Genomic DNA, 25,137 nt, shown 5'->3' with positions numbered 1-25,137 from the left:
CTTTTGACTGCTGTTTCCCCGGGCCCATTTTGAGGCACCGATTTGCTCATGAGCTACCACCCATGTCACCTCAAGACCCCTACAAGACACAATAGCAGTGACCTCTATCATGATGATCAGTTACCACATGCCAGAAACTCTTCTGAGTACTCTCCATGCTCCCCTTCATTCCAGCCCCGAGCCTGACCCATCATTCCAGCCTTGGCCAGGAAGGTGACTTCTCCAAAGTCACACACACTTAGCTCAGGTGGCATGACTGGGAACCTGGTGTTCCAGAACCCAGGGTCCTGAGAAAGCCAGGCAGCCAGCGGCTAGAGGCTAGAGCAGCAGTTCTCAACCTGGGGGTCGTGACCCCTTTGGGGCTCGAATGACCCGTTCACAGGGGTCACCCGATTCCTTACAGTAGCAAAATGACAGTGATGAAGTAGTAACTAAAATAATGTTATGCTTGGGGGTCCCCACCGCATGAGGAACTGCATGACAGCATCGCGGCCTGAGGAAGGTGGAGAGCCACTGCGCTAGAGGATACTTACATACGATAGCCTAGGGCGGGTAGGGCTATGAGCGCCTTCTCCCTCAGAGCTCACAGAACTACCTGGCGGAAATCCGCTCCTGTGGCCAGTCCCAGCAGTTACTGCTCCGGTTGGCTCAGGGTTATGGACAGAGCCCTCTGACTCCGCCCTGTTGCGTGAGCAGGGCAGGGAGGAACGATCTCTCCATTCTACAGGTGGGGAAACTGAGGCACCACGTGGGAAGGCCACTTGGTGAAGTCATACCGTGTCACCAACCCAAAGGCCTAAGGAAGTGGACACTCTCACGTACCCCGCAGTGGACATAGAAGTGGATGGACCCTTTGGGGAGGACAATTAGGCAAGATTGATTGTCCACCTTTCCCCAAAATATTTGAGTCTCCAGATGTGCAGCCTAAGGAGTCAGGGCAATCAACCACTCCCGATCCAAACTTAAAATGCCACCCTCCTGGCCAGACCCTCGGATCCTGTGTGTGAGCACACAGATGTTCACTGCCATCCTGGGCAAGAGTCAACAGCTGGACCAGAGCCGTGGGTGAACATACCCGGGCTGGTCCACAGGCAGAGGACTATGCAGCTGCTGCTAAGCTGGCGACACGCCCGCTGGCCCAGAAAGCCCTGAGCTAGTCAGGCAGACGCTGGCAAGTCACAGACTGGACCGTATCTTACAAAACCACCAACCCAAACCAAGGTGTTGGAACTCACCGTACAGCAACAGGTTTCAACGGGGGTGAGGGGGCACAAGAAACGTCCACTTCTATTTACTTTGACCCAACAAAGTTGCCATTTGGGGGGGTGAGATCCAGTCTGCAGAGGACTGAGTGGTGGAGTATTTGGGGCTGGGGGCGAGAGCACAATAGACTGGGTGCTCATTTAGGTCGTGGGGATCCCCAAAGACTCCTGACCGAAAGCTCTTCTTTGGCTGCCAGCTGCTCTTAGAAGTCAAGACCATGTGAAAATGATATCAAGAACATTACTAAAGGAACAAGAAAGAAAAGAAACCAAACTCGACCAATAGTTACCAAGGGTGAAGGAGAAGGAGTTGTTGCTTTAGGGGCCACTGAGTCTGTATTAATGGAGATGGGATGGTTTGGAAAAGGATGCCAATACTGGTTGTACAATATGAAGAGCATAATCCATGACACTGAATTCTGCATGTAGAATGTGTGCAATTGGAGAATCTTTTGTTGTGTATATTTTCACCACAACTAGGGAAAAAATGACATGAATAACCATGAGTACAAGGAAGAAGAAAATTATGATTGGACTACTGAATTGTAAGACACGTGGATGAAGTGCTAATAAAACTGTTAAAAAAACCCATCAAGACCAAAGTACCTTCCTGAGGCCCAGGTCCACCTCTGTGTGAGGCTGTGGCCTCTGCCTGCCCACTGACCTCACCGCTCTCTACTCTACACAAGGCCTCCACCGGCCTTTGTCCCCTGTAGGTCCCTCCCACCACAGGGCCTTTGCACAGGTGGCTTCCATCACCTACAATGCCTGCTGACACATTATCCCCCCACCCACAGTTTGCCACTTATCTTTTTATCCTTCCCGACCCCCACCACATAGGTAGCTTCTCCATTCCTCCAAAGGAATGAATCCCTCAGCCACTCTCTCCTCTAGGGGCATCAGGGGCAGAATGCCTGCCTCTGAGAGGCTGAGGGGAAGGTGGGCAGAAGGTCACCCCACCCAGCACCCCACACCCCCAGCCCCCGGGGAGCTGTGTTCTGAGGAATGCCTATTTTTAAAATCAAGGAAGTCTTTAAATAGCTTTAGAAGCTTTGCTTTCTCCTGGGTGGGGAGGAAGTTTGAGGTTCACAAAACCAGCCACCATAGCGGCAGACCAGTTCAGGTGGGAGGGGGTGCACATGGGCTGAGGAGCTCGAGAGGGTCTGAGAATTCAGCCTGGTGGTCAGGGAGCCCCTCAGGTGGGGCTCTCCGCTTGTATCCCTCTTTCCTGTGAGGTGAGGACCCCTCCTTTTTTGGTAGACAACCTGGCAAGATGATGGTGAGGCTGAGTGCCCGTGATGAGGGAAAGAAGGTTCATCACAGTAAGAGCCCACAAGGCACCCTGGGCCAAGTCTTTTGTAAACATAGCCCCCAGGAACATCACAGCTACTCCAAAGTGGGGACTGCCTGAACCAGCTCCAATGACAGATGATGCAACTAAGTTTAGTGACCCAAAGCCACCCAGACAATGAGAAGTAGAGTGGGGCTCCCAACCCAGGCCACTGGCCCTAAGCCAGCTCTTCCTGTACTACCTACCTCTTGACCAGGATGGTGCCTGGCCTAAGGCCTGGCTCACAGCTATGCAAATCCAGGCCTGGGCAGAGGGCTCAGGGCCATATAGGGAGTCCCCAACTTACAACGTATTTGAGTCACAATGAACAGTACTTAGGACCGTCTTTTTTTTTGGCACATCTTACTGTCAGTAACATGTACTAACATACAATGTTGAACTGTGTAATTTGCTGAGGTTATTCTTGCGTTTACTCCTACATGATTTATACAGGTACTGATAATAAAAGCAATAATGAAAACTGGAAGGTTAAAAAAAAGGTGGGGGGCATTCAACCACCATCAGACTGAGTCACTGGAATGGAACCCATGGTAAGTAGGAACTTAACCTGTCTTTCTCAATTAAGAAATACAATTTACACCTGCTTCTAGTAGACACTCGGAGATACTCAGTTCTATGCCTGACATTGAAGTTACCATGTGCAACATGGGATTTCAAGCCCTGCCCCTGAAGACATGGGAGAAGCATGTATGCATGTCCTGCCTACTTCCCTGGGGGAAGGGGAAGTCATGACTGCCAGAGACCCAATAACTCGTCCAACGATTGTACCACTGGGCACATCAACTGGCAAGGGGGCAGCATCAGGAAGAGCTGCTGTGCATAAGCACACACAAGGAGCCCTGGGGGCATCATAGGGGATGTGCTGGGCGGCTAACCGCAAGGTCAGCAATTCAAGACTACCGTCCAGCTCCGCAGGAGAAAGATGAGGCTTTCTACTTCTGTAAAGAGTTACAACTCGGGAAACCCTCAGGGGCAGTTCTCCTCTGTCCTATGGGGGCGCTGAATTAGAGCTGACTCAATGGCAGGGAGTGTAAACATAAAAATACAACACTAACCACCCAGGGAGAAAGGAAGACCCATCAACCGCTTGCTCCCCCACCCCGGGATGTCCTAGTCACACTTTGGCTGATCAGAGGTGAAAATAAAGAGTTAAGGGTACCCCCTTGCCTATTTCACTGGAGTACAGCTGCAATGAGAAGCCCTGTCTAATCTGGCAAAAGGCTCTTGGTCTGACTGCACTTAGAATTACCTGGAAGCTTTGAAACCTAGAGATGCCAAAGTCTCAGACTCCCAGGAATACTGAAGGACTTGGTCTGGCATAGCCAGTGCTGTACATGAACCATGGCTGCCACCCAGTCTCCCAAGTGCCTCCTGAGAAGGGAGGCAAAGGGCTCCTCCGGGTCTCCCAAGTGCCCAGAAGGGGAGATGGGGCAAAGGGCAGTGATGGGCTGCAATGCTATCGTGTAGTCAACGCCCCCTCACGCTGTGTTTTAAGAGTTGGCTGTGACTCTTGCTGAGTCCTGCTGAGTGTGCCCTGGGCATGGTCTGAACTAACCTTCCCCATGCCATGGGGTGCCTGCTGTCTCATTTTACAGGAAAGGAGAACCGAGGCTCAGGTAGAGGAGCGAATGGATGAGCGGTGCCGGCCTGGAGGCTGTCCTCCCCAAGGGTTGCTCTCCAGTCTGTCCTACTTGGGTGGGACTCTTTCCCCAGGAGACAATCTTGATTCTGAATGATTTGCCTCTGAGAAGTGCACAGGGCAGAGCCACCAGGGAAACCTCCCTATGCCTCAGTGTGTCTACCTATAAGTTCACAGGGTCGTTGTGAGGGTTAAAAAACAAATACCCGGACGGCCCCGAGTTTGTGCCTGGCCGAAATGCTGCTCAACCTCTGTGTGTTGTCTTATTATCACTACGACTACAGTCCTGGGGGGGCACACACAGGCAAGCACTCAACTACACACTGGAAGGAAGGCTGGTGTTTGGAACCCACACCTCGACATGTCTGAGTCAGAAGAAGGGATGACATTCTCCTCCAAGGGCCAGGGCCCCCTCGCTCTTCATTTCCCAAATCAGGGCAACCCTCAGAATTCCAGGTATCACCCAGTTAGTAAGCTCCAGGATTGCAATCATGATCATTCGACGGTCCTCTGTAGTTGCTTCTCAGACTGTACCCCCTACACTTGCAGCCAACCTGAGTGGCTAGCCCCATCTGGGATGGTTGTTAGGCCAGCACTCCTCAAGTCCCAAGCCAGCAGCGAAGACAGCAGCCAACACTTCCTCTCCACCACACCCAACCCATCCTACCCCTGGAGTTCAGCGACCGAGTTCATTAGGCAAAGCCTTTGCTCTGGAAGTCAGGCCAGAGTTGGAATCCCACCTCAGCTGCCTCCAAGTTGTGTGAATTTGGGCAAGAGGCTTTATTTCTCTGTGCCCACGATTCATCATTGAGCATCATCTCGTGGAATCCTCCCAACAGTCTTCCAGGGCCTGGGGTGGTGGATAATCTTTCAACTGTTTTCTGGATATGGAAACGGGTGGGAGGAGGGGGGGAATGTGCTCGCTCACAGAAGAGAAAAGGGCCTCTAGGGTAAGGACATGTGGGTATGAAGATCCAGAGCTAGGGCTCCAACGCTCTGATTTCACGTTACCAGGCTAGCTCACATTTTGGCGAGGCTCTTCCAGGGTTTTTCACCTTTGTGACTTTAAACACTTGGAGATGATGGAAACATCCTGCACGGCCGGGTTCCCTCTCCGCAGTTTGAAAACACCCAGCCAAATTCTCTCAAGGGTGAGAGGGTGTCTCACCGTTAGCCCCGGGGAACCAATTTACCTTTTCATTCCACGTGGCCATTTTCCTGCCGCCTCCGGCTCTGATAAAAGAAAGAAAAAAAAAGTTTGCCCAGATATGTCACCACCCACACTTGTACATTTGCCATCAACATTTCCAAAACATTTTCTTCCTACTTGAGCCCTGTGTATCAGTTCCTCCTTTCTCCCCCACTCCCCCACCCACCTTCCCACCCTCCTGAATCCTTGATCAATTATAATTATTGTTGTTATTTCGTGTCTTACACTGTCCATTGTCTCCCTTCACCCACATTTCTGTTATTCGTCCCCCTGTGGTGGTGCGCTATGACTGGCTCGGGGTAATAATGTCTGAAAGGAGGCTAAGGCTCAAAGACCACTCATCCTAGTATGGTGAGCAGATTTAAAGTGGGACACGCTTGACCGGGGGTGGGTTCTTGATTACAAATTTGGTCTATATGGACCAAATAGACCCTTCCCTAGCTTGTCGTGCATTCTTTCCAAAAATTGGGACTTTTAAAAAAAGCCAAAAATCCGGACTGTCCTGCCAAAAGCGGGACGTCTGGTCACTATACAAGAGACCCCAAAGAACTGAAAACAGATGTTCAAACACCTGCGGGGAGGTGTGTGCTCAAAGTAGCACCGTCACCAAAGCTAAAAGGTGGAATCAAGCCAGCCCATCAATAGATACCTACATAAACAAAATGTGGCCTCCACACCCACTGGAATCCTACTCCGACAGAGAGAGAAATGAAGTCTTGAGCATGCTACAGCGTGCACTTGAAACTATTAGTTTGTGTGAAATAAGCTGAGCACAGGCAGTCATATGTAATATCTGGAATAGGCTAACCCATGTGCAGAGCAGATTAGGGTTGCAGTGGGTAGAGGGGAAGGGAAAATAATTGCTTCACGGGAACAGGGTTTCCCTTTGGGGTAAGCAAAAAATGTTCTGGAGCGAGAAAAGACGTAGTAGTTGGACAATATTGCAAGTATAGTAAAAGACACTGAGGTGTTCATGTTAAAAACTTATGCAAATCTCAGTTTTTGTTTTTTTAAGAGTATACATTATGACATTGGGATTATTCTAGAAAGCAGCAAAGATTCTAAATGCCCACCAGTGGGGACTAGTTAAATCCATTAAGCTCATCTGAGCAGTGACAAGGCTGTTATCAAATTTTCACATTTAAATATAAAAATATGTCAAAACACAGTATAGTAATAATATAGTAAGTCAAAAAGATCATGTGACAAGATAGGATGTATACAGCAGGCCTATCCATGTTGAAAAATTACCTACATATTTTTTAAGTTTAGAAACTCTTCCAAGTTGTTCTTTCTGAGGAAAAAGGGAGGGATCCCCTCCCAGAAGAAAGGAGCCCTGCTGCTGTGGTGGATGATTATGAGTCAGTTACTAACAAGATCAGCAGTTCAAAACACCAGCCGCCCTGCTGGGGGAAGATGAGGCTTTCTGCTCCTATAAGATTAACAGCTTCTGATGTACACTGGTACAGATAGGAACTGGAAATCCAGGGAATCCAGGGCGGATGAGCCCTACAGGACCAGTGGTGTGAGTGGCGATAGTGGGAGGGTAGAGGGAGAGTGGGTTGGAAAGAGGGAACCGATTACAAGGAACTATATGTGACCTCCTCCCTGGGGGGCAGACAACAGAAAAGTGGGTGAAGGGAGACGTCGGACAGGGCAAGATATGACAAAATAATTTATAAATTATCAAGGGCTCATGAGGGAGGGGGGAGCGGGGAGGGAGGGGAAAAATGAGGACCTAATGCCGGGGGCTTAAGTGGAGAGGAAATGTTTTGAGAATGATGAGGGTAATGAATGTACAAATACGCTTTACACAATTGATGTATGGATTGTGATGAGAGTTGTATGAGCCCTTAATAAAATTAAAATTAAAAAAAAAAGATTAACAGCCTCTGAAACTCACAGGCACAGCTCCACTCGGTCCCATAGGGAGGGTCTCTGTGAGTCACAATCGACTCTATGACAGTGAGTTTGGGGTCTTTGGCATCTGCCCCCATCCCCCCCTCCCCCCTTGGACAGAAGCACAGCTATTTTCCTTTCCCTTGTTTCTGGAGGGGCTACATTTTCATAATGACTCCGTGTTACTTTTTCCACATTACTTATGTTTAACATAGGTGACATATGTATGTAGTAAAAAATTTAAATAGAACAGAAAATATTTACTATGACCAGTAAGTCTTCCTCCCACTCTGTTCTCCTGCCTAGAAGAAGCCATTCTTACTAGGTTCCTGTCTCCTTCTGGGGTGTTCTGTGCCATGCAAGAACATTCATGGATACAAGGGGGCTTCCAAAAGTTCATGGAAGAATTCCATTATCTTTTAATTCCCTTTTTGAAATCTCTTGTTTTTGTTTTGAGCAGATGTGAGCCCATGCCCCGCACTAAACCTTGCTTATTTTCCTTAACATATCTTTGGCCGGCTGGGTGAGGGGCCCCAAAGATGTGCACATCCTATTCCCTGGAATCCGTGAAGATGGTACTTGATGTGGCAAAAAAAAAAAAAAAAAGGAGGGGGGGGTGTTTGCAGCTGTAATTAAAAGCTGAAGATCTTAAGAAGGGAAGATTGTCCTGGAATATTTGGGTGAACCCAGGTCATCAAAAGGGTTCCTATAAGGTGAAGACAAGAGGGTTACCGTTAGAGGAAAGAATGTACGATACTAGGGGGCTAGAAGGGGTAAAGGTCCACAGCCAAGGAATGTGGGTTGTGTCTAGAAGCTGGAAAAGGCAAGGCGACACATCCTCCCCTAGTCTCCAGAAGGAACACAGCCCTGCCCACACCTGGATTTTAGCCCAGTGATGTCCTGACATTAGGCTGCTAACCACAAAGGCAGCAGTTCCCGCGCAGTGTCAGAAACCCACAGGGGGAGTTGGACCCTGTCCTAGAGAGTCTCTAAGAGTTAGAATTGACTCCATGGCAGGGAGTTTTTAGTTTTCAGTCAGTCCTAATTTGAACTTCTGACCTCCAAAAGTATCAGATTGAACACTTGTGTTGTTCTAAGCCACCAGGTTTGTAGTCATTTGTCACAGCACCCGTGCTGTTGCATGCCCTGGAGTCGGTTCTGTCCCATAGCAACCCTGCGTACAATACAACAAAACACTGTCATGGCCTGTGTCATCCTCATGTGCTCCCATGCTTGAGCCCACTGTTGCAGCCATCGGGCCAATACGCCGGGTTGAGGATCTTCCTCTTTTCGCTGACCTTCTACTTTAAACTCACTTACTGCCATTAAGTCAACGCCAACTCACAGCGACCCTGTAGGACAGGGTAGAACCACTGTGGTTTCTGAGTTGACCAAGCATCGTGTCCCAGTCCAGGGATGGGTTTCTCTTGATAAAATATCCAAAGCACTTGGAATGAAGTCTTGTAATCTTTGCTTCCACGGCACTTTCTGGCTCTACTTCTTCCCAGATGGGTTGGTTTGGTCTTCCGGTAGTCTATAGTATAGTCATTATTTTCCACCAGCACTGTGACTCAAAGGCATCAATTCTTTGGGGCCAGCTTTGTCCAGCTTCCCCATGAATATGAGGAGAAAGAAAATACCCTGGGCTTGGGCCAGGTGCACCTTCGTCTTCAAGTGCCATTCTTGCTCTCCACCACATTAGAGCGAAGTCCTTTGCAGCATATTTGCCAGTGCCCTCTGTGGCTTGGTTTCAATGGCTGCTTCCATGAGTGTTGACTGTGGATCTGAGTAAAAGGGAAGCAGCATTCGTAAACTACTCCAGTATCTCAGCGATCATGACACATCGGTACACTCTACATCCAGTCCATTTGGGCAACAGCTGCAGTGTGGTACCCACTGCAGGAACATCCCTTCAAATGTATAGTGCCGGTGCCAAGCAACATTGTTTTCCTATCTTCTGTTGCCCTGGGGTTCTAACTAATAACCCTGCGTCCAAGTCATCCTTTTATAATTAAAAACAATTATATTACTACTTTGGAAAAAAGATGCTTACAGACTTGAGAGAAAGAGAGGGACAGACAGACACATAGACTTTTCTTTCCTCCTGATTAAGCCAAGGGTACAAAGGACCCTCAGGGAGTTAGTTGATGGCTAGGTGGCGAGTTGGGCTGGGTGCGTTCCCAGTTGCAGCCTCTGGGGGCGCTCATCAGCGCCCAGGATGAGCGCAACCTGAACCATCCCCCTAAGTGAAGGTGAAAGGAAAAGTGGAGATTACCTCCCTTCACCAGACAGGAAATAGAAATGGCTGACACGCCCAGAGAAACACTCAGCTTCACGAACTCAAGAGGCAAATAATTAACAACCATGCCCTTTCCATAAAACTAGCCCTAACAGATAAAAATCATAAAACGCAATGCTTGTGGAGCGATATGGAAATGTGCCTATGGTGCTGGGGGTCATCTTCCAGAACAGGCACCTGGTAATACGAGGCAAGTGCCTTCAGAATGATTGCTCCTTGCATTCGAAGGCTCGAGTTTGGGAACTATACCTCCAGTAAATCATCTGACGGCAAAAGACACACCATGTGGACAAAGCTAAGCTGGGTTACAGCTAAACTTGGTTATGCTGGCTAAAACCTAGACTCGGCCCGCATGTCCCACTTTAGGGAGAGATGAGAAAGGCCGTGGTCTGTTCAGAGGAATAAGCAGCCCGAGGGCTGTGGGACAACGCAGAAGGAAATCTGTTAGGCAAGGGAATGCAAGTGAAGTAGAACTCACGGGGATTGCACACTCTGTTGGCAACTGCCCAGTGACCTGGACACTCACTACTGGGCAGGTACTGTGCTGGGTCGTGGAGAAATCAGAGATGAAGAACAAGGCAAAAGTCAGGCCCCTGGGAGGCTGGTGTGTTAGCAGAGAAGACAAATAAGGAGCTAAGCAAATGCGCAGATGAGGTCACACCACCCAGGGCAGAAAGAAAGATGGGATGGGGAACAGACATGGGGGGCAGGGAGGCTCCTCCATCCAGGGTGATCAAGGAAGACTTCTAGGGAGCTGACATGGGCTCTCTGAACTTCAAGGGGGCTATGTCACAAGGAGATTGCAGAAGGAACAGCCTGAGCACAGGCTAGAGAGAGAAGAGCTGAGTGTCCAAAGAAGAGCCATCGGGCCGAGTGGCTGCAGCAGACCATGGCGAGGACAGTAGCAGGAGACTGTGGTAGATAGTGCTGAGGATTTGGGGCATCAAGAATGGCAACAAGAGTTCAGTGAGGAGGCAAGAGATGACAGTGGCCTGGACTATGGGGTTCAGGTGCGGATGATGTTGGATCTGCTTGAGGGAAGAACTTGACCAGGGAGATGGGGTGCGTGAGAGAAAAAGAACAGAGATGGCGCCGAGGTTTTAGGCTTGAGCATCAAGGGGAGGCTCAGGCTCTGGGCTTCCTCCTTCTTGCTAACCAGTCTCAGAGGGAGGGCCCTGGGGGCTGCAGAGCAGCTCTGGAATTGTGCAAGCCTCTGCTGAAAGATTTTCAAAACGCTGCCCTCAAAGCAACTCTGGCGGAGCTGGGACTCCCCAGGGAGTCAGATGGGGAGAAGTTGCAGCCCTCAGCCTTGCTCTTACTCAAGATGCTTCCAGCTGCTGGTGGGGCTGCCCGGAAATACTGCAGCTCCCCCAGAGCCCTGACCAACCTGTGAAGGTCAAAGCCGTCCAGAGGGACAGCCTGAGTGGAGGAGGGCTCTGGACTCTGGGCTACACCTGCACATCACCTTTACCTTACTCCACATACCTGCCAATTAGACCTTCACTCTGCTCGCCCCAGGAGGGGAGAAGTCCCACGGCTAAGCCTGCAAGAGCCCTTGCACCCAAGTCGGTGGGAGGGGGTGCTAGGCGACTGCCTGGGGGGCCCTGGGTGAAGATCCCCACTCCACACTGCACTTCCTCTGTCCTAGGGTTTATCCTTTCCCGGTCTCAGTATGCTGCTTACTCAGCACCCCCTGCCCCACAAGGTGGGAGTGGAAGGTACCAGGCTAAGTGGAAATGTATTGCTACAAAATCAGACACTTTATTAAATAAAAATACCCCAATGCAGAACTATTATCACTTGGCAGTGACATATCCTCCACCTACACTTCACAAGGCGGGGTTTCTATCTCTCTGACTCTTCCCACAAAGGATTCTGGGCTCTTCCATTGATACCAAGTCAAAAGCGCAGTGTTGGCAGCCTCCAGGGATGCAAATTCTGGTTCTTTGAAGTGGTCTCTGAGTTTGGGGAACAGAGTCTGAAAGGGCAAGATCAGAGCTGCAGGGTGGATGGGGAAAGTTTCCCCACTGAAATTCCCCTAGGATGGTCCTTGCTACCCTAGAAAAATGAGTGGGTGTACTGTCACCATGTCCTGGACTTTTCTCCTCACCAAGGCAGTTTTCCATCTTCTTAAAAGTTTTTCATAATAAGCCTCTGGGACCTCCTTGTGCCCTTAAAGAAAAATCTATCAAAATGACCCTTTTGGAACGATAAAACCCAGCCTCCACAACTTTCTGAACTGACCCCTCTGCCTTGAATGGAAGTGGCCCGGCCACGATTTGAATTGGACTCTTTGCCTGCTGAGACTATCAGTGAGAGAATTTGCCGGCTGCCACCCACTGATCAGAAACCTGTTAAAACAGGTCTGTTTGCAACACACCTGTGCACCTGTGAACGGGGGGCCCTAGCAGCAACACCTTTTGACTTCCCTTGTCTTTCCAGGTGAAGGATTTGCTGCCCTGGATGCTCTGGGGGCATGAGCACCCGCTACCCCTCTTTCTCCACTTCCTGATGGGTGAGCTCCTCATTTGGCCTCTTCCTAGGACACCCAGCACCACCTGTACACCCACTTCTCTCCAGAGTTCACAGAGCAGGGGTGATGGGTAAAAGGGCTCAGGGGTTCCCACAGACCTGGCAGAGGTTCTGGCTGGTCTCTTTTGGTTGTGTTACTTCAGGCAAACGACTTGGCCTCTCCTGGTCGCCTCACCTGTGGGATAGAGAAGATGGCACCTGCTTCCCGCGCTGCTGGGAGGAGTGATGAGGTGAAGGCCACAGGCCCAGTGAGCCCTCAATATATAAGGGTGATGCTAATCCACATGCCTATTTCCCAGAGGAGGTCATTGAGGCTGATAGGCGTTCCCTCTCCTGGACCTCAAGCACTGCCTTCCCCGTCGTCAGTCCCCCGTGGAAAATCGCTGGGAGGGCCCCAGGGGCCGGGGTCCCATTGCCAGGCGGTGGCTAGGAGGGTGCTTCCCTCTTTCCTGAGTGTTGCGCAAGTGGGGTGGGGAATGGGGGGGATTTGGAGCAGGGGCTGCGCCCCTGGCCCGGGAGTACTTACCCCGCTGCACCCACCCGCCCGCGGCCACCGCAGCAAGTAGAGCTCGCGGCGCCCAGGGGCCGCCCTCCTGCCCGCCGCCCCGCCCCTGCGCTAGGCCTGCCCCCTGCATCCTCCCTCCAACTTGATGGCTGGTCTCGGCTCGGCTCGGGTCTCTATCTCACCTCTCCTTCCCGCCCGTCCCTAGGTCACTCAGCCCGCTTGTCTCTAACTCTCCGGCCAGCTGGCCCCGCTGCTCCTGGGCACCGGCCTCCCGCAGCCCTGCATGTGGACAAAGGTCCCGCCCTGGGAGCGAATCACGAGAATGGATCCGGGGCCCAGGGCGGCCAGTCCGCGGAAAGGGGTGGGAGGAGGGAGCCACTTCCTTCCTCGGCGGGTGGAGGGAGGGAGGGGCAGCCCTGAATATTTTAGAGGGAGTCCGTCCGTCCGGCCTGGCTGCTGGCAGCCCACCGCCCCTTCCCGCGCCACTGCAGATTCTGGAAAGGGGGCCCGAGTGGCCCTGCTGGTCTCCTGCACACTCTGCCCCGGGGCGGGCGGGGGGATGGGGAGGGGAGCGGGCACCCTTGGGCCCCTGGGGCTCCACTGGAGGGGGCTGAGGCTGGAGGTAGGAGAGTTCGGGGAGACACCCTGCTCAGAAAGTTGTGGCAACAAGTGCTCTCCCTCTGGGGAGGGGAGGTGGGTGCTGGGCCCCCTTGCTCGAGCCAGCTCCTCCAGGCCAGAGGGCCTCCCTGTGGAGCCGCCCCAGCTGGCCCAGGTTCCTACCTCATTTCTAGAAGTGGTAGTTCACAGCCTCGGCCTCCCCAAGAAATGGCCAGCTCTCACACACCCCTCAAATTTTGATTGGGTGCCAGGGGGCATCACAAATCTTTGGAGGGGTGGTGGTGTATTCGTTTCTTATGCTTTCTGTAACCAACCATCACAAACCGAGCGGCCTAAAACAAGCATGTCCTCTCCTGTGGATCTGGCGGCCCTGGGGCTGCCAGGCGCCTCAATGAGCTAACAGCTGGGGCTCTATGGGGGCGGCGTGGTGGGGGTGGTTTGGAGTCCAATCCTTCCGGCTTTTAGAAGCTGTGTGCATTCCTAGACTCAGGATCCCGAATTATTCTATTCCAACCTCTACTGCCTCTGTGGCCACATCTCCTCTACCCCTGCCCCTCCTGTGTCCACCTCCTAAGGACTCAAGGGACAGCGTCGGACCCACCATGATGGCCCCTTGCTCTCCTGTCTCAAGACTTGGCTGACTCACACCTGCAGAGTCCCCGGTGCCACACAACTAACGTCTTCACGGCTGGGTACCTGGGATTCAGTGTGGGCATCTGGGTACTGTTCTAATCAGCTTCCACTGAGTCCACTTTTCCAGGGCCTGCTACCCTGACGCCCCTGCTGGGCAGAGGCCTTGTTTAGAGACATCTTGGTCTGACTTCCACAATAGTCCTGTTTCAGTCCCATCTCATCCCAGTCCCCAAAGTGGAACCTACTCCCATGAGTCCATTTTAACTCCTAACGACCCTGTATTGGGTTTCTAAAAACTTTACATCTTTTCAGGAGTAGAAAGCCTTGTCTATTTCCCCAAGGAATGGCTGGTGGTTTTGAACTGCTGGCTTTGTAGTTAGCAGTCTGAATTGTAATCCACTGTGCCACCAGGTCTCCTTTCCCAAGGGGGTTAGGCCCATTTTAAACTTTAACTCAATGTTTTATTGGATGTACCTCTGGTAAGATTCCATGCCCCACCCCCTTTGCTGTGTTCATTCCCCAGCAGAGGGCAAGGGATGACAGCAGGTAGGCCCTCACCTAGCTAAAAGAGAAGAGGCTATCATTCGCAATCAGTGTGATTGTCTACCTGCAAATCCAAGAACCCACCCAGCTACAAGTGGGAAGAGTGTGAGAGGCTCTTCCTAGACATTTAGGTTTGAAACCAGATGAAGGAGCAGCCCTGTTCTCAGGTGGGGAGGGGAGACCAGAGTAAAGTGTAAACCTGTGGTCCATACACAGAATTCAGGAGGTCCTTGAATTTGGGTGGGGAAAAGTGGTATCTTGATTTTCACTAGCCTCTAAACTGCATTTCCTTCCATCTTGAGTGCAAACAAATGGTATTAGTACTCCTAGTTCCTATGACATTGTCTTCAATTGAAAACCCTGTTTTCAAATCACAATACAGTCATGGTGGCTGTATTCGGATTCACAAAAACCTACAGCATAGACTGGCATTGCCCCCTAGGGTTTCCTGGGCTGTCATCTTCAAGGACCTAGACTGTCGGTCCCCTGAGTTGTCCTGGGTGGGTTTTGAACCACTGATCTCTCACTTAGCTGCCAAGAGTTACCCAGTGCAACAACGGGGCTCCTCACGGATACTGTGGATGCCTCAAGATCTACTTCTGAGTTCACCACTTCAACATTACAGCAGTTATTGAACCCAAGGGTACTTCTTGTTGTTTTAATGTGCTACTAAGTCAATCTGAGTACTATCTAATCACAATTGAGAAAAAGCATTCTGTGATCACCCTTGTCTTTGCCAGGCCACAGGTCCCACTTTCTGCATTTAAAGACACTCCTCTGAAAAGGGGTCCGCAAAGGTCAAAGAACCAGGTTATGCAGGGGAAGGCCTTGCTTGGACAATGGGAGCACCGTTCTCCTGCAGCACCCAATGTTCTCTGCAGCTCCTACTGAGCCCTCTGCCCAGCTGGCTTCCATACGAGTCCCCATCCCAGGGCTTTCTGACATCCCTGATGCACTTGCAGCTAGATCCAGGCACTACCTGTGGAGTCTGGAACTGGGGTTGCAGCCTGTCCCGGCTTCACCCATTGGGCAGAGTGAGCCCGCCTCTGCGGGTTTGGGCACCTCCAGGGCCATGCTTTCCATTCTGCAGTTGACCACTTCCCCTCCTATGGGGACAGCTAGGCCTTGGCTCTGGGAGAATGCGAAAGGCGGAAGTGGGGACAGAGAAGTGGATGGGCACAGGGACGCTGTAGATTTCCTAGAGTGACTCAGCTGTCTGAGCCTGCAGGCACCTTGCCTGGTGACAAGTGTACCTGAGTGCACTGCACAAGACTGGGGACCTGTCAGACCCTGGAGCTATATTCAGAGACCTCGTGTAAACCTTGACTTCCTAATTCAGAATCATGTAGCACAGGGGGAAAAGCAAAGCCTAGGGTTCAAGTCCTGCCTCTGTCCCTATCTTTGTTGGCTGGGTAGCCTTTCATTACGAGGTGCCGGGCACTGAGCATAGAGATGAGCTGAGAGCTCCTGCCTCTCTTCATCAATCATACTCTTAGGTGGGGGAGTTGACTACATTATAAACTGCAGCGGGTATTAGGAATGAAATGAGCAGGAGGGTTATGTGAGGGTAGCAATGAGGGAGGAAGGTTGGAGACTGCCTCAGAAGAGATGAGGCTCCAGTCAATACTAAGAGTTAAGCTAGAGCCAACCATGGACAAAGGGACACCTAAGCAGAAGGCACAGCACATTTAAAGGGCCCGAGAGGGGAGAGCGTGGTCTGACAAAGTGAGAGGAGCCCGAAATACAGTGGTGGGAGGGGGTGTGGCCAAGGCCCACAGGAGGGCCTGGCATTTAGACAAAGTGGGAGAATCCAGGGGAGTGACAAGGACTTGTCTGTTCCACCCCCCATCCCCCTCACCCACCCTGGGGATCCTTTAGCAGTCACTCCCTAGCCCAACCAGCACACTCTACAGCTCCTGGCAAATCTGCATTTTCTCTTGTGAACTTGCCCAAATTAACTGATCATTTATTAGCTCTTTATACGTTTACTTTCTTTCCATCTTGCCTTATGGACACCTCTTTGTATATAAGTCTTAATATGACTGTCTTGCTATTTCCCTAGAAGAGGGAGACCTGGTGGGGCTGTCAGGGAAGCGCAGGGCCACTAACTACAAGGTTGGGGGAAAAGATGAGGCCCATCCATGTTGCAGCATGAATCAGAACTTGTCCTTCTTACATCCCCTCACAGAAGGGTCACGAGGAGGAGACGAGCCAGTCAGGGTGCAGGGTAGCACCTACAGAACAAACAACGTTCTTCTAGTTCTTTAATGCTTCCTCCCCCCACTATCATGACCCCAATTCTACCTTACAAATCTGGCTAGACCAGAGCATGTGCACGGATACATATAAGAGCTGGAAACACAGGGAATCCAGGACAGATAAACCCCTCAGGACCAATAATGAGAGTAGCAATACCAGGAGGGTAAGGGTAAGGTGGGAGGAGAAAGGGGGAACCAATTATAATGATCTACATATAACCCCCTCCCTAGGTGATGGACAACAGAAAAATGGTTAAAGGGTGTAAGTTGTTAAAGTCCATGTAAGACTTGAAAAAAAAAGATAAATTATCGAGGGTTCACGAGGGAGGCTGGGGAAGGGAGGGAAAAAAATGAGCTGATACCAAGGGCTCAAGTAGAAAGAAAATGTTTTAAGAATGATGATGGCAGCAAATGTACAAATGTGCTTGACACAATGGATGGATATATGGATTGTGATAAGAGCTGAACGAGGCTCCAATAAAATCATTAAAAACAAACAAACCCAAACTTGTCCTTTTTATGGCTAAGTAGCATTCCATTCTATGGGTCCCCTACATTTTGTTTACCCAGCCCCTTGGCAGTGGTCTGGAAAGCACCAGCATACAGCTGACACTGTAAGGGGTGGAGACCCAGGGTCAGGGCCGAGCTGGAGCATGCCAATTTAGAGGTTGAGCAGTTGGGGGAAAGGCTGCAAGAGAGACAGACTGAGGAGCTGGGGAGCTGGTGCCTGGAAGCCGAGAGAAGAGTTACTTCCAGAAAGAGGAAGGAACAGAGTGCAAGATGCCAACCGGAGTGGGCTGAAGAATGCGGATGGGGTAGTGGTGGAAAGAAGACTCATGAAAGGGGCTGTGGCTGCAGGGGCTGACGGGCTGCACCCGAGTCCAGCCTGGCCCAGCACAGTGCATGGGATTTAAGAACTGCCATTATTCAGCTATGCTAGGCACTTGTCCCCATCCCACAGATGTAACTGAATTACTCAGAACCAATTTCAAGGCTGGTGAGAGGCAGAGCTAGACCATCAACTGTGCTCTAAATGCATGATCCTTGAATTCCTTTTTACATATCAGGGACAGTGGGTGGTCATAATTTGTGTTTACTGGAGTGAAACTCCATTGAAAAAAAGGAGGGCAGAAGATGCTAGGAACACTCCCTCATCTTGGTTAGCAAAACCTCAAACTCAAGGGATTTAGCAGCAGCACCTTGTTCCACCTACTGGTTACTCTAAGAAACTATTCCCAACAATGTGCTTGGGCCAGCCTGGCCAGCTGGCAAAGATCCAACTACACCATGCCAACATGGATTCAGTGGCAGACCTGGGAGTGATGCCGGCATCAGCTGAGCCTAAATCAGTCTAGGTGATTCAATCCCCTTTTTGCTATTGTGCTTCAATAGCAAGGCCTTTCAATCTCTTCTTCCAGCCACTGCCCTTTTTGCAAGTTGACCTGAGTTGGTTTCTACTGCTTGTTGTCAGAGAAAATCAGGGAAGATGAAGAAAATGATGTATGGCCCAATGTGACCTGAGAAAAGACTTCTGGAAGCTTCTGCCTTCCTCCCCAGGAGTCTCTCTTCTTCCTGTGGATGGTCTGGATGTAAGGCCTGATGCTGTCACCACTACCAGGTTCCCTACCTGAGGAGGAGGGTCGGGCTTAGAGAGACCAGGTGGTCCCTGATGTTCTGGAGGACTCTGTTCACCAGTCCCACGACCACATGTCCAGTTTTGGGAGCTGTTACTCTCCATGACTACCTGGGTCAAGGCTTTGGTTACTGCTCAGAACCTACAGACCCTGTCCATGCCACTCTTGGTATCAGCACATCCACCAAACCCTGTGGATGTGCTATTAGTGCTTCTGCCCACGTGTTCATAGAGGGCAGTTACAGATATTTTTCAGACATAGCCAAACACCTTGTGAGACTGGCTCTCTGGGTATGAAGGCTTAGGACTGCCATCTCCTGGGACAACTCAGTCAACTTGAATAATATAGTTATCTCCACAGGAGAGGGAGGGACCGGACTTCAACCCAGCACATGAAGCAGAGAACCAACAGAGGTCTGCGGGGCAGGCTCCCCATCCCAACCCCGTGGGTACCCTGTACACCCCACCCCAGAACAATACACTTCAGAGAACAGCACTGAAGCAGTAGTTCAGGAGCAAATGAAGAAGGAAAGAGTGGAACACACCCCAGCTCACCAAGCCCTGAGGACAATACTCCGGCTCAGAGCAGCCAATGCAGAGGATCACAGGCCTGGGCCCCATCCTGAGACACGACATCCCACACTAACACACAGCACTAAGGGGGATAGCACTGGGGACACAGTGTTGGAGATGTGCCTGATCTGACCCCACTGCAGTGAAACACTAAGGGTGTACAGCAGAGCAGCAAGGGGAGCAAAGCAACAAAGTCCCGGAGGAATGTCAAAGGTGGACTGTGGGGTGGGGCGGGGCCCCCTGCCCCCAGCGGGCTTGACTGGAAAAGACTCATCAAGGTCCACGGACAGACCTGCAACTGTTGGAGGGCTTTTTGGTGTTTGCTGTTGGTTTTTCTTTTTCTGTTGTATTAGCGGTTGTTGACTTATTTTTTGCCTTATTTGTTATGTTTTGCTTTGTGTTGTTTCTGTGCATATTATTGTCTATGCATGTCTATCTGGACAAGATAGGCAGAATGAACATCAGCAGAGAGAACAATGGGACCGACAGTTGCAGGAGAAGGGGGAAAAGGAAAGGGGTGCCAACAAACCAAGGGACAGACATGGGAAGAATAAGTGATCTAAAATCGGTGGTGAGGGCACAGGCTGCTTGGGGGGGTGGGGTGGGGCCTCGATTAAGGGCAACGTAGCCGACAGGAATTATCAAAACCTGAATGAAGGACATTGGGTCTCCACTCAAGTACTCCCTCAATGCAAGAACAAATTGTTCTCCTAACATGGCACTCTGTGATGTTTACCTTCCTGACATGGTCGCTGAAGGCAAAACGGAAGCAGAAGCAAGTAAGGTGAAAGCTGATAGTGTCCGGCTAACAAAAGATATAGCGTCTGAGGTCTTAAAGGCTTAAAGATAAACAAGCAGCCATCTAGCTGAGAAACAACAAAGCCTGCATAGTAGAAACACACCAGATGTCAATGGGATCAGATATCAAAAGATCCAAAACAATTATATTTATGTGAAAGAGGGGTGGAGACCCAAAGCCCATCAGTAGTCAATTGGACACCCCATCAGAAGGACCACAAGGAAGAACCAGTCAGGGCACAGTACAGCACTGAAGAAACACACACCCTTTCTCTAGTTCTTTAATGCTTCCTCCCCGCCCCCACTACTGTGACCCCAATTCTATCTTACAAATCTGGGTAGACCAGAGCACCTATACTGGTACAGATAAGAGCTTGCAAAACAGGGAATCCGAAACAGATAAACCCCTCAGGACCAATAAGGGAAGCAGTGATACTAGGATAAGAGGGAGGGGGGGCCGGGAGTAAGGGGGAACCAATCACAATGATCAACGAATGGCCCCCCTCCCAGGGGAACAGCAGAAAAGTGGGTGAAAGGAGACGTGAAAAAAATTATAAATGATACCAGGAGTTCAAGTAGAAAAGTGTTTTGAAAAAGATGACAACATACGTACAGATGTGCTTGACACAATGGATATATGTATGGATTGTGATAAGTGCTGTAAGAGCCCCCAATAAAATAATTTTTTAAAAAAAGATAGGAAAGAAGAAGAGTTTTCAAGGCAACGACACAGCTAGAACATAGATCCCAAGGCAGAAATTATCTCAATATGAAGGGACAGAAAGAAATGACGGTCAATGGCAAACAGCATAATGGTAGAGGGAAATGTGTGCTGTGATCAATTAATTTTGTCTCCTTCTGGAAAGGATTATGACAAGTTAGCATGCATATCACACTTTTGTTGCCTCTGAATTCCATTTAATTTTTGGTAAGAAAAAACAAACTCAGAAACCTTGTACTTTTGCCCTATCATCTGATTAAATGTGCAGCCCGGTTATATAATGACCATATTTCTAATAAAAAAATTAAGAACCAAAACTAAAATAAAGTTTATGTTATGCATTCTGATGAAGCAAGTGGCATCTGAGACCTTAAAAGTGTGTGTGCTAATCTCGGTACATTAGAGAAATAAATCCATAGAAACACATATGTATAAGAGTTTTATATAAAGGTTAAGTACACATCAAGAAAATATCCCAACCCAGTGCTGCCCAAGCCCACAAGTCCAACATTAGCCCATATGTCCAACACCAATCCACTAAGTCCTCCTCCATCCCACAAAACACACACAATGATGCTGACTGCAGGAGGAAAGCCAGATCAGTGAATGTGTAAGCATCTCAGCGTTGGTGGGGATCTCCACACGCTGCTCCAGCACCCAGGGCTGCATCGGGGTAGGTCCATGTGGCTTCTCCTCGGGGATGTCTTGCAGGAAGTGAGCCTTGCGAACTGAAGCAGGGAACTGGCTAAGGCAGCTGCACCCTAGTCCGACCATCACAAAGCAAGAGACTTGAGAACTAGAAAGGCGAGGCTCCCAAAGCCATTTATCTCTCTGCCCTTCACTTAACCCCAGGGCCAGGTTGGCACAATAAGCAGTGACTAGCTCAGTGTGAGCAGCCAACCAAGATACAGCTATTGGTCTCTGCTTATCAGGCTCAAAGAAGAAAAAACGGAAACCCAAGTCTTGGAGAAGAAACGGGTCTATTGGGCTGACAACCTACAGGAGACACAGTCTCATCTACCATGAGACCAGGAGAACTGGTTGGTGCCCAGCTACCCATAGTGACTATGCTTAACAAGATCACTGGTAAATAGACCCTGGTAGGTTGTAAGAAAAATGCAGACCAGAACTCAAAATCTTAAAAAGGCTATACTTGCTTGACCAGTTGAAACTAAAAACCTGAGATATGCTCTAAACTTTAAATAAAAACTATGCAGTGGATACCTTTTAGTGAAATAGCAGATTGGCACAGAGAGGAGGCTACTATGGTTATAGGGCTCCATTCAGAAAACAGTATGAGATCAAAAGGTCAACACTGATTCTAAAGCAATGATAAGATACAGGGATGGGGAAATTAGAGAATTGGAAATGGAGCAATCAGAATGCAATAAAGGAGAGTGTTGACATCTTTTGGAAAATGTTCACTAAAGTTACTAAATTTATATAGAAATTGTCAAATAGGAACCTAATTTACTATGCAAGCTAGCAATGACAACGAAAAAAGCAGACCCACTTTTTTAAAAGTGTGACTCCCTCCTCTCCTAGCTGCAGGGACGGGTACATGACCCAAGTGGAGCCAATGAGAGAGTGAGTGACAGCCAAGGGCCAGCGATCACTCATGATGGGATAGGGCTCAGGGAGACTGGCAGCAGTTTCCATGGAGGAGTTGCTCTGGGCAGCGGGGGCCTGTCTGCTCGCAAGGCCCTTCAGTCTCTTCTTCCAGCCACTGCCCTTTTTGCAAGTTTACCTGAGTTGGTTTCACTGCTTGTTGTGGGAGAAAATCAGGGAAAACCCTGTTGCTGCTGCTGAGGTGCCATGGTGCATGGGTGCCTGGTCCCCTAAAGTGGCCACAAATCAAATATCGCACCGGTGGGGGCTTCAAAGACCAGGGATTTATTTCTCAGAGTTTTGGAGACCAGAAGTTCAGATCAAGGTCTCAGCCATATTGATTCAACGAGAGGAATGGTTCTCCATGCCCCGCTCATTTCTGCTGGCCACCAGTGTCCCTTGACTGTGTATAGATGCATCTGCCTCCGCTATCATGTGGTGCTCGCTCTTCTTCCTGTGGGACTTGATCTGTGTCTGCCTTCCTCTTTCAGAAGATACTCGTCATGCAGGATCAGGATCCATCCCCTTCCAATAGGGCTTCATTCGCTTTGCTGAGAAGAGACGCTACAAAGGAAAAATCCTAAAGCCCCAAACAAGGTCACATTCACTGGGTTAAGGGTTAGGACTTCAATATACAATCCAATTTGATCCAACTTGGTCCATAACAGCTTGTGGGGAGTGGGGAGGCAGAGGTGTAAACAGTCAACTTTAATATAAGGCAGAAGAACGAAATGGACAAAGGTAATAAACACTATGAGAAAAACAGCAGCCACTTTTATGACATCAGGTACTGCAGCAGACACATTAAACTCATCTCATTAAATTGTCACAGTCTGTGTGAGATGAGGGAGCTGACTCAAGTAAGTTAGGATTAAGTTCGGCTATAACTCACTGCCATCAAGTCGATTCTGACTCATCAGCTCTAACAGAAGTCCCAGAGAGCAGAGGCCTAGACAAGGCAGGAAGAGCCCTGGTGGCGGATGGCTTCAACACCGAGCTAACCAAAAGGTTGGCTGCTCTGGAGGAGAGAGATGAGTGCTTCTGTCAAGAAACCCTCTGGCACAGTTCTACTGTCCTGTAGCGTTAACAGTGAGTTACAATGACTTGATGACAGGGTGTTAACACAAGTCAGGATTTATTTCACACACGGAAGTCAAGAGGCATCGAGTCCAGAGCTGGTGGGATGGCCTACGGAGCTTATGGACTCAACCCTGCCATGTCTAGGGGTCAATCTACCGCGTCATTAGCATTCGAGGTAGGATTTAGGAAGAGGCGAAAAAGAGGCTGTTCCCAAAGGACCCTGCTGGCACTGCTCACATCCCAGGGTAAGCATTTATTCCCATGGGTCATCAGCTACAAGGGATGATGGGAAATGTGGACTTTGCTTTGGAGCCACATGCCCAGGTACAGGGTCTGCTGTTGTTAAAGCATGGAAGAGGGGGTCTTTGGGAAACGACGAGTAGTATGCACGAGAAAAACAAGGCTGAGACGCCAAGTCAGTGGTCCAATGTTGGTGCCAAGCTGTGAAGCAGCAGAGGGTTCCAGGACTGGTTAGAGGCACCAAGGGGAGCAGTCACGGGGAACATGAGGAGCCAGGAAGGCTTTCTGGGGGAAGAGGTTTTCCTCCTGAGTTAGGACAAAGGGAAAGCACATCACAAGAACCAAATTCCAAAGGAGATTCTTCTGGGGAGTGGGGAGGCAGAGGTGTAAACAGTCCTTTCATCTCCACTGGGGGTTAGAACTTCTGTGTTAGGGAGGCTTCCACCACAGTTCTTCCTCAGAGGGTACGGGGGAATGTTTCAGCAGGTCCCCTCCCTCCTGCGGGGGCTTGTCAGTCTGCCCATCCTCTCAGGCCAGCTGGTTGGGAAAGGTGATTCTAGTCCAGGCCAGTGAAGCTAAAGCTCCACGTGGGACCTCCATTTGACAAAAGTGGTCAGCTGAGCCTGATGGCTCCAAGGGCAGGTGTCTCTATACTGATGGGCGGCATGAAGCAGCCAGCTGGCCATGAGCCAGGCCTCCGCAGAGCAGAGCCTTCAGCTGAAGACGGGAGGCTAGGAAGCTCATTTGAGGTCTGTCTCCCACTGGCCCACAGCGAGCCCATTCAGGTCACATGACAGTCACTGCAGAGCAGTTTCACTGCTCTTCCTGTCACACCTAGAGTGCTGCCTAATATAGGTAGAGGTGCCAGGCTTGATTTTGTCACCGGCTCGAGGACGTGCGTGTTTTAGTGGGGTAGGCCTCCGGCAGTGCTGCTCCGTGAATCACCGCCATCACACTCACTTGGATACACAACTTGATGGGGGTTCATTTCCATGCTGGGCTCTCTGGTGGCTGGGCCCAGAGATCACCAGCATGCTTTTCAACTGCTTTAGGAATCTCCCACGGGCAAGCACCCAATTTCAGGACCAATGGCATTTCCCTAAGAACTTTTTGAGGCCTCCTTGCATACGATATATGAAGTCAAAGAAAGAGAGAGGTACCTGCATAGGAAGCTGCTCCACCTGGGGGGCCTGGCTGGCAGGGGAAGAGGTGAGAAGGTTGCCTGTGCTAGCTCAGAGTGCTTGGATTTCAGAGATGTGATGGACAGGCAGCACACTTACTCAAGAAATAGAGGTATGAACTCAGGGTCAAAGTACCCTGCTCTAGTTTTGTAACTGATATGGTGAGGCTGTGTAAACTTACGTTTTCTACTACTCTACGCTCAGCTCCAAGTTTTTGATGGATCTTTGTAGAATCTCCTAGCAGGGCTTTTGGCAAGCCCATTCCATTTTTGGTTACCAACATGATGATAGGGGGTGGGGTTCTCTATGAACTGTCGTATACCTGCTAGTCAAAGTTACCTGGATTTGATGGCAGGGAGTAGTCCAACGATATATAAGGAGAGGATGAAATCTAACATTTACAACAGTCATCAAGGATCTGGGTCAAGCTATGTTCTCAACATTAATAGATTTGATTTTGGCAGCAGCCACGATGTAGATTGCTTCTATCCCCATTTTTACAAAAGGAGACACTGAGGCACCTATAATATATCCACAAAATGCTACGAACTATG

The 25,137-nt window shown here is 50.0% G+C and overlaps 1 protein-coding gene across 2 annotated transcripts in view; it reads right to left on the bottom strand.

Moving 5' to 3' along the window:
• HVCN1 (hydrogen voltage gated channel 1) overlaps positions 1 to 12,964 on the bottom strand; it is a 31,018-nt gene extending 18,054 nt beyond the window's left edge. The window contains exons 1-3 of one of the 2 annotated variants that reach the window (XM_045296747.1): positions 12,880 to 12,964; positions 12,292 to 12,367; positions 5,446 to 5,485 (exon numbers count right to left, since the gene is read on the bottom strand). In XM_045296747.1, the coding sequence (XP_045152682.1) occupies positions 5,446 to 5,466 (21 nt within the window). In that variant the 5' untranslated portion in view covers positions 5,467 to 5,485; positions 12,292 to 12,367; positions 12,880 to 12,964. Of the gene's footprint in view, positions 1 to 5,445; positions 5,486 to 12,291; positions 12,397 to 12,879 lie in introns of those variants that run through there. The other variant, XM_004709579.4, reaches the window with a different exon arrangement.
• Between the last annotated feature and the right edge of the window lie 12,173 nt (positions 12,965 to 25,137).

The sequence above is a fragment of the Echinops telfairi genome, unplaced genomic scaffold, assembly GCF_000313985.2.
Source record: "Echinops telfairi isolate 266 unplaced genomic scaffold, ASM31398v2 ScPeMD7_7412;HRSCAF=8450, whole genome shotgun sequence".
Taxonomy (NCBI): domain Eukaryota; kingdom Metazoa; phylum Chordata; class Mammalia; order Afrosoricida; family Tenrecidae; genus Echinops; species Echinops telfairi.
The sequence above is the reverse complement of the archived record's forward strand: the minus strand, read 5'-3'. Positions and strand labels throughout refer to the sequence as shown.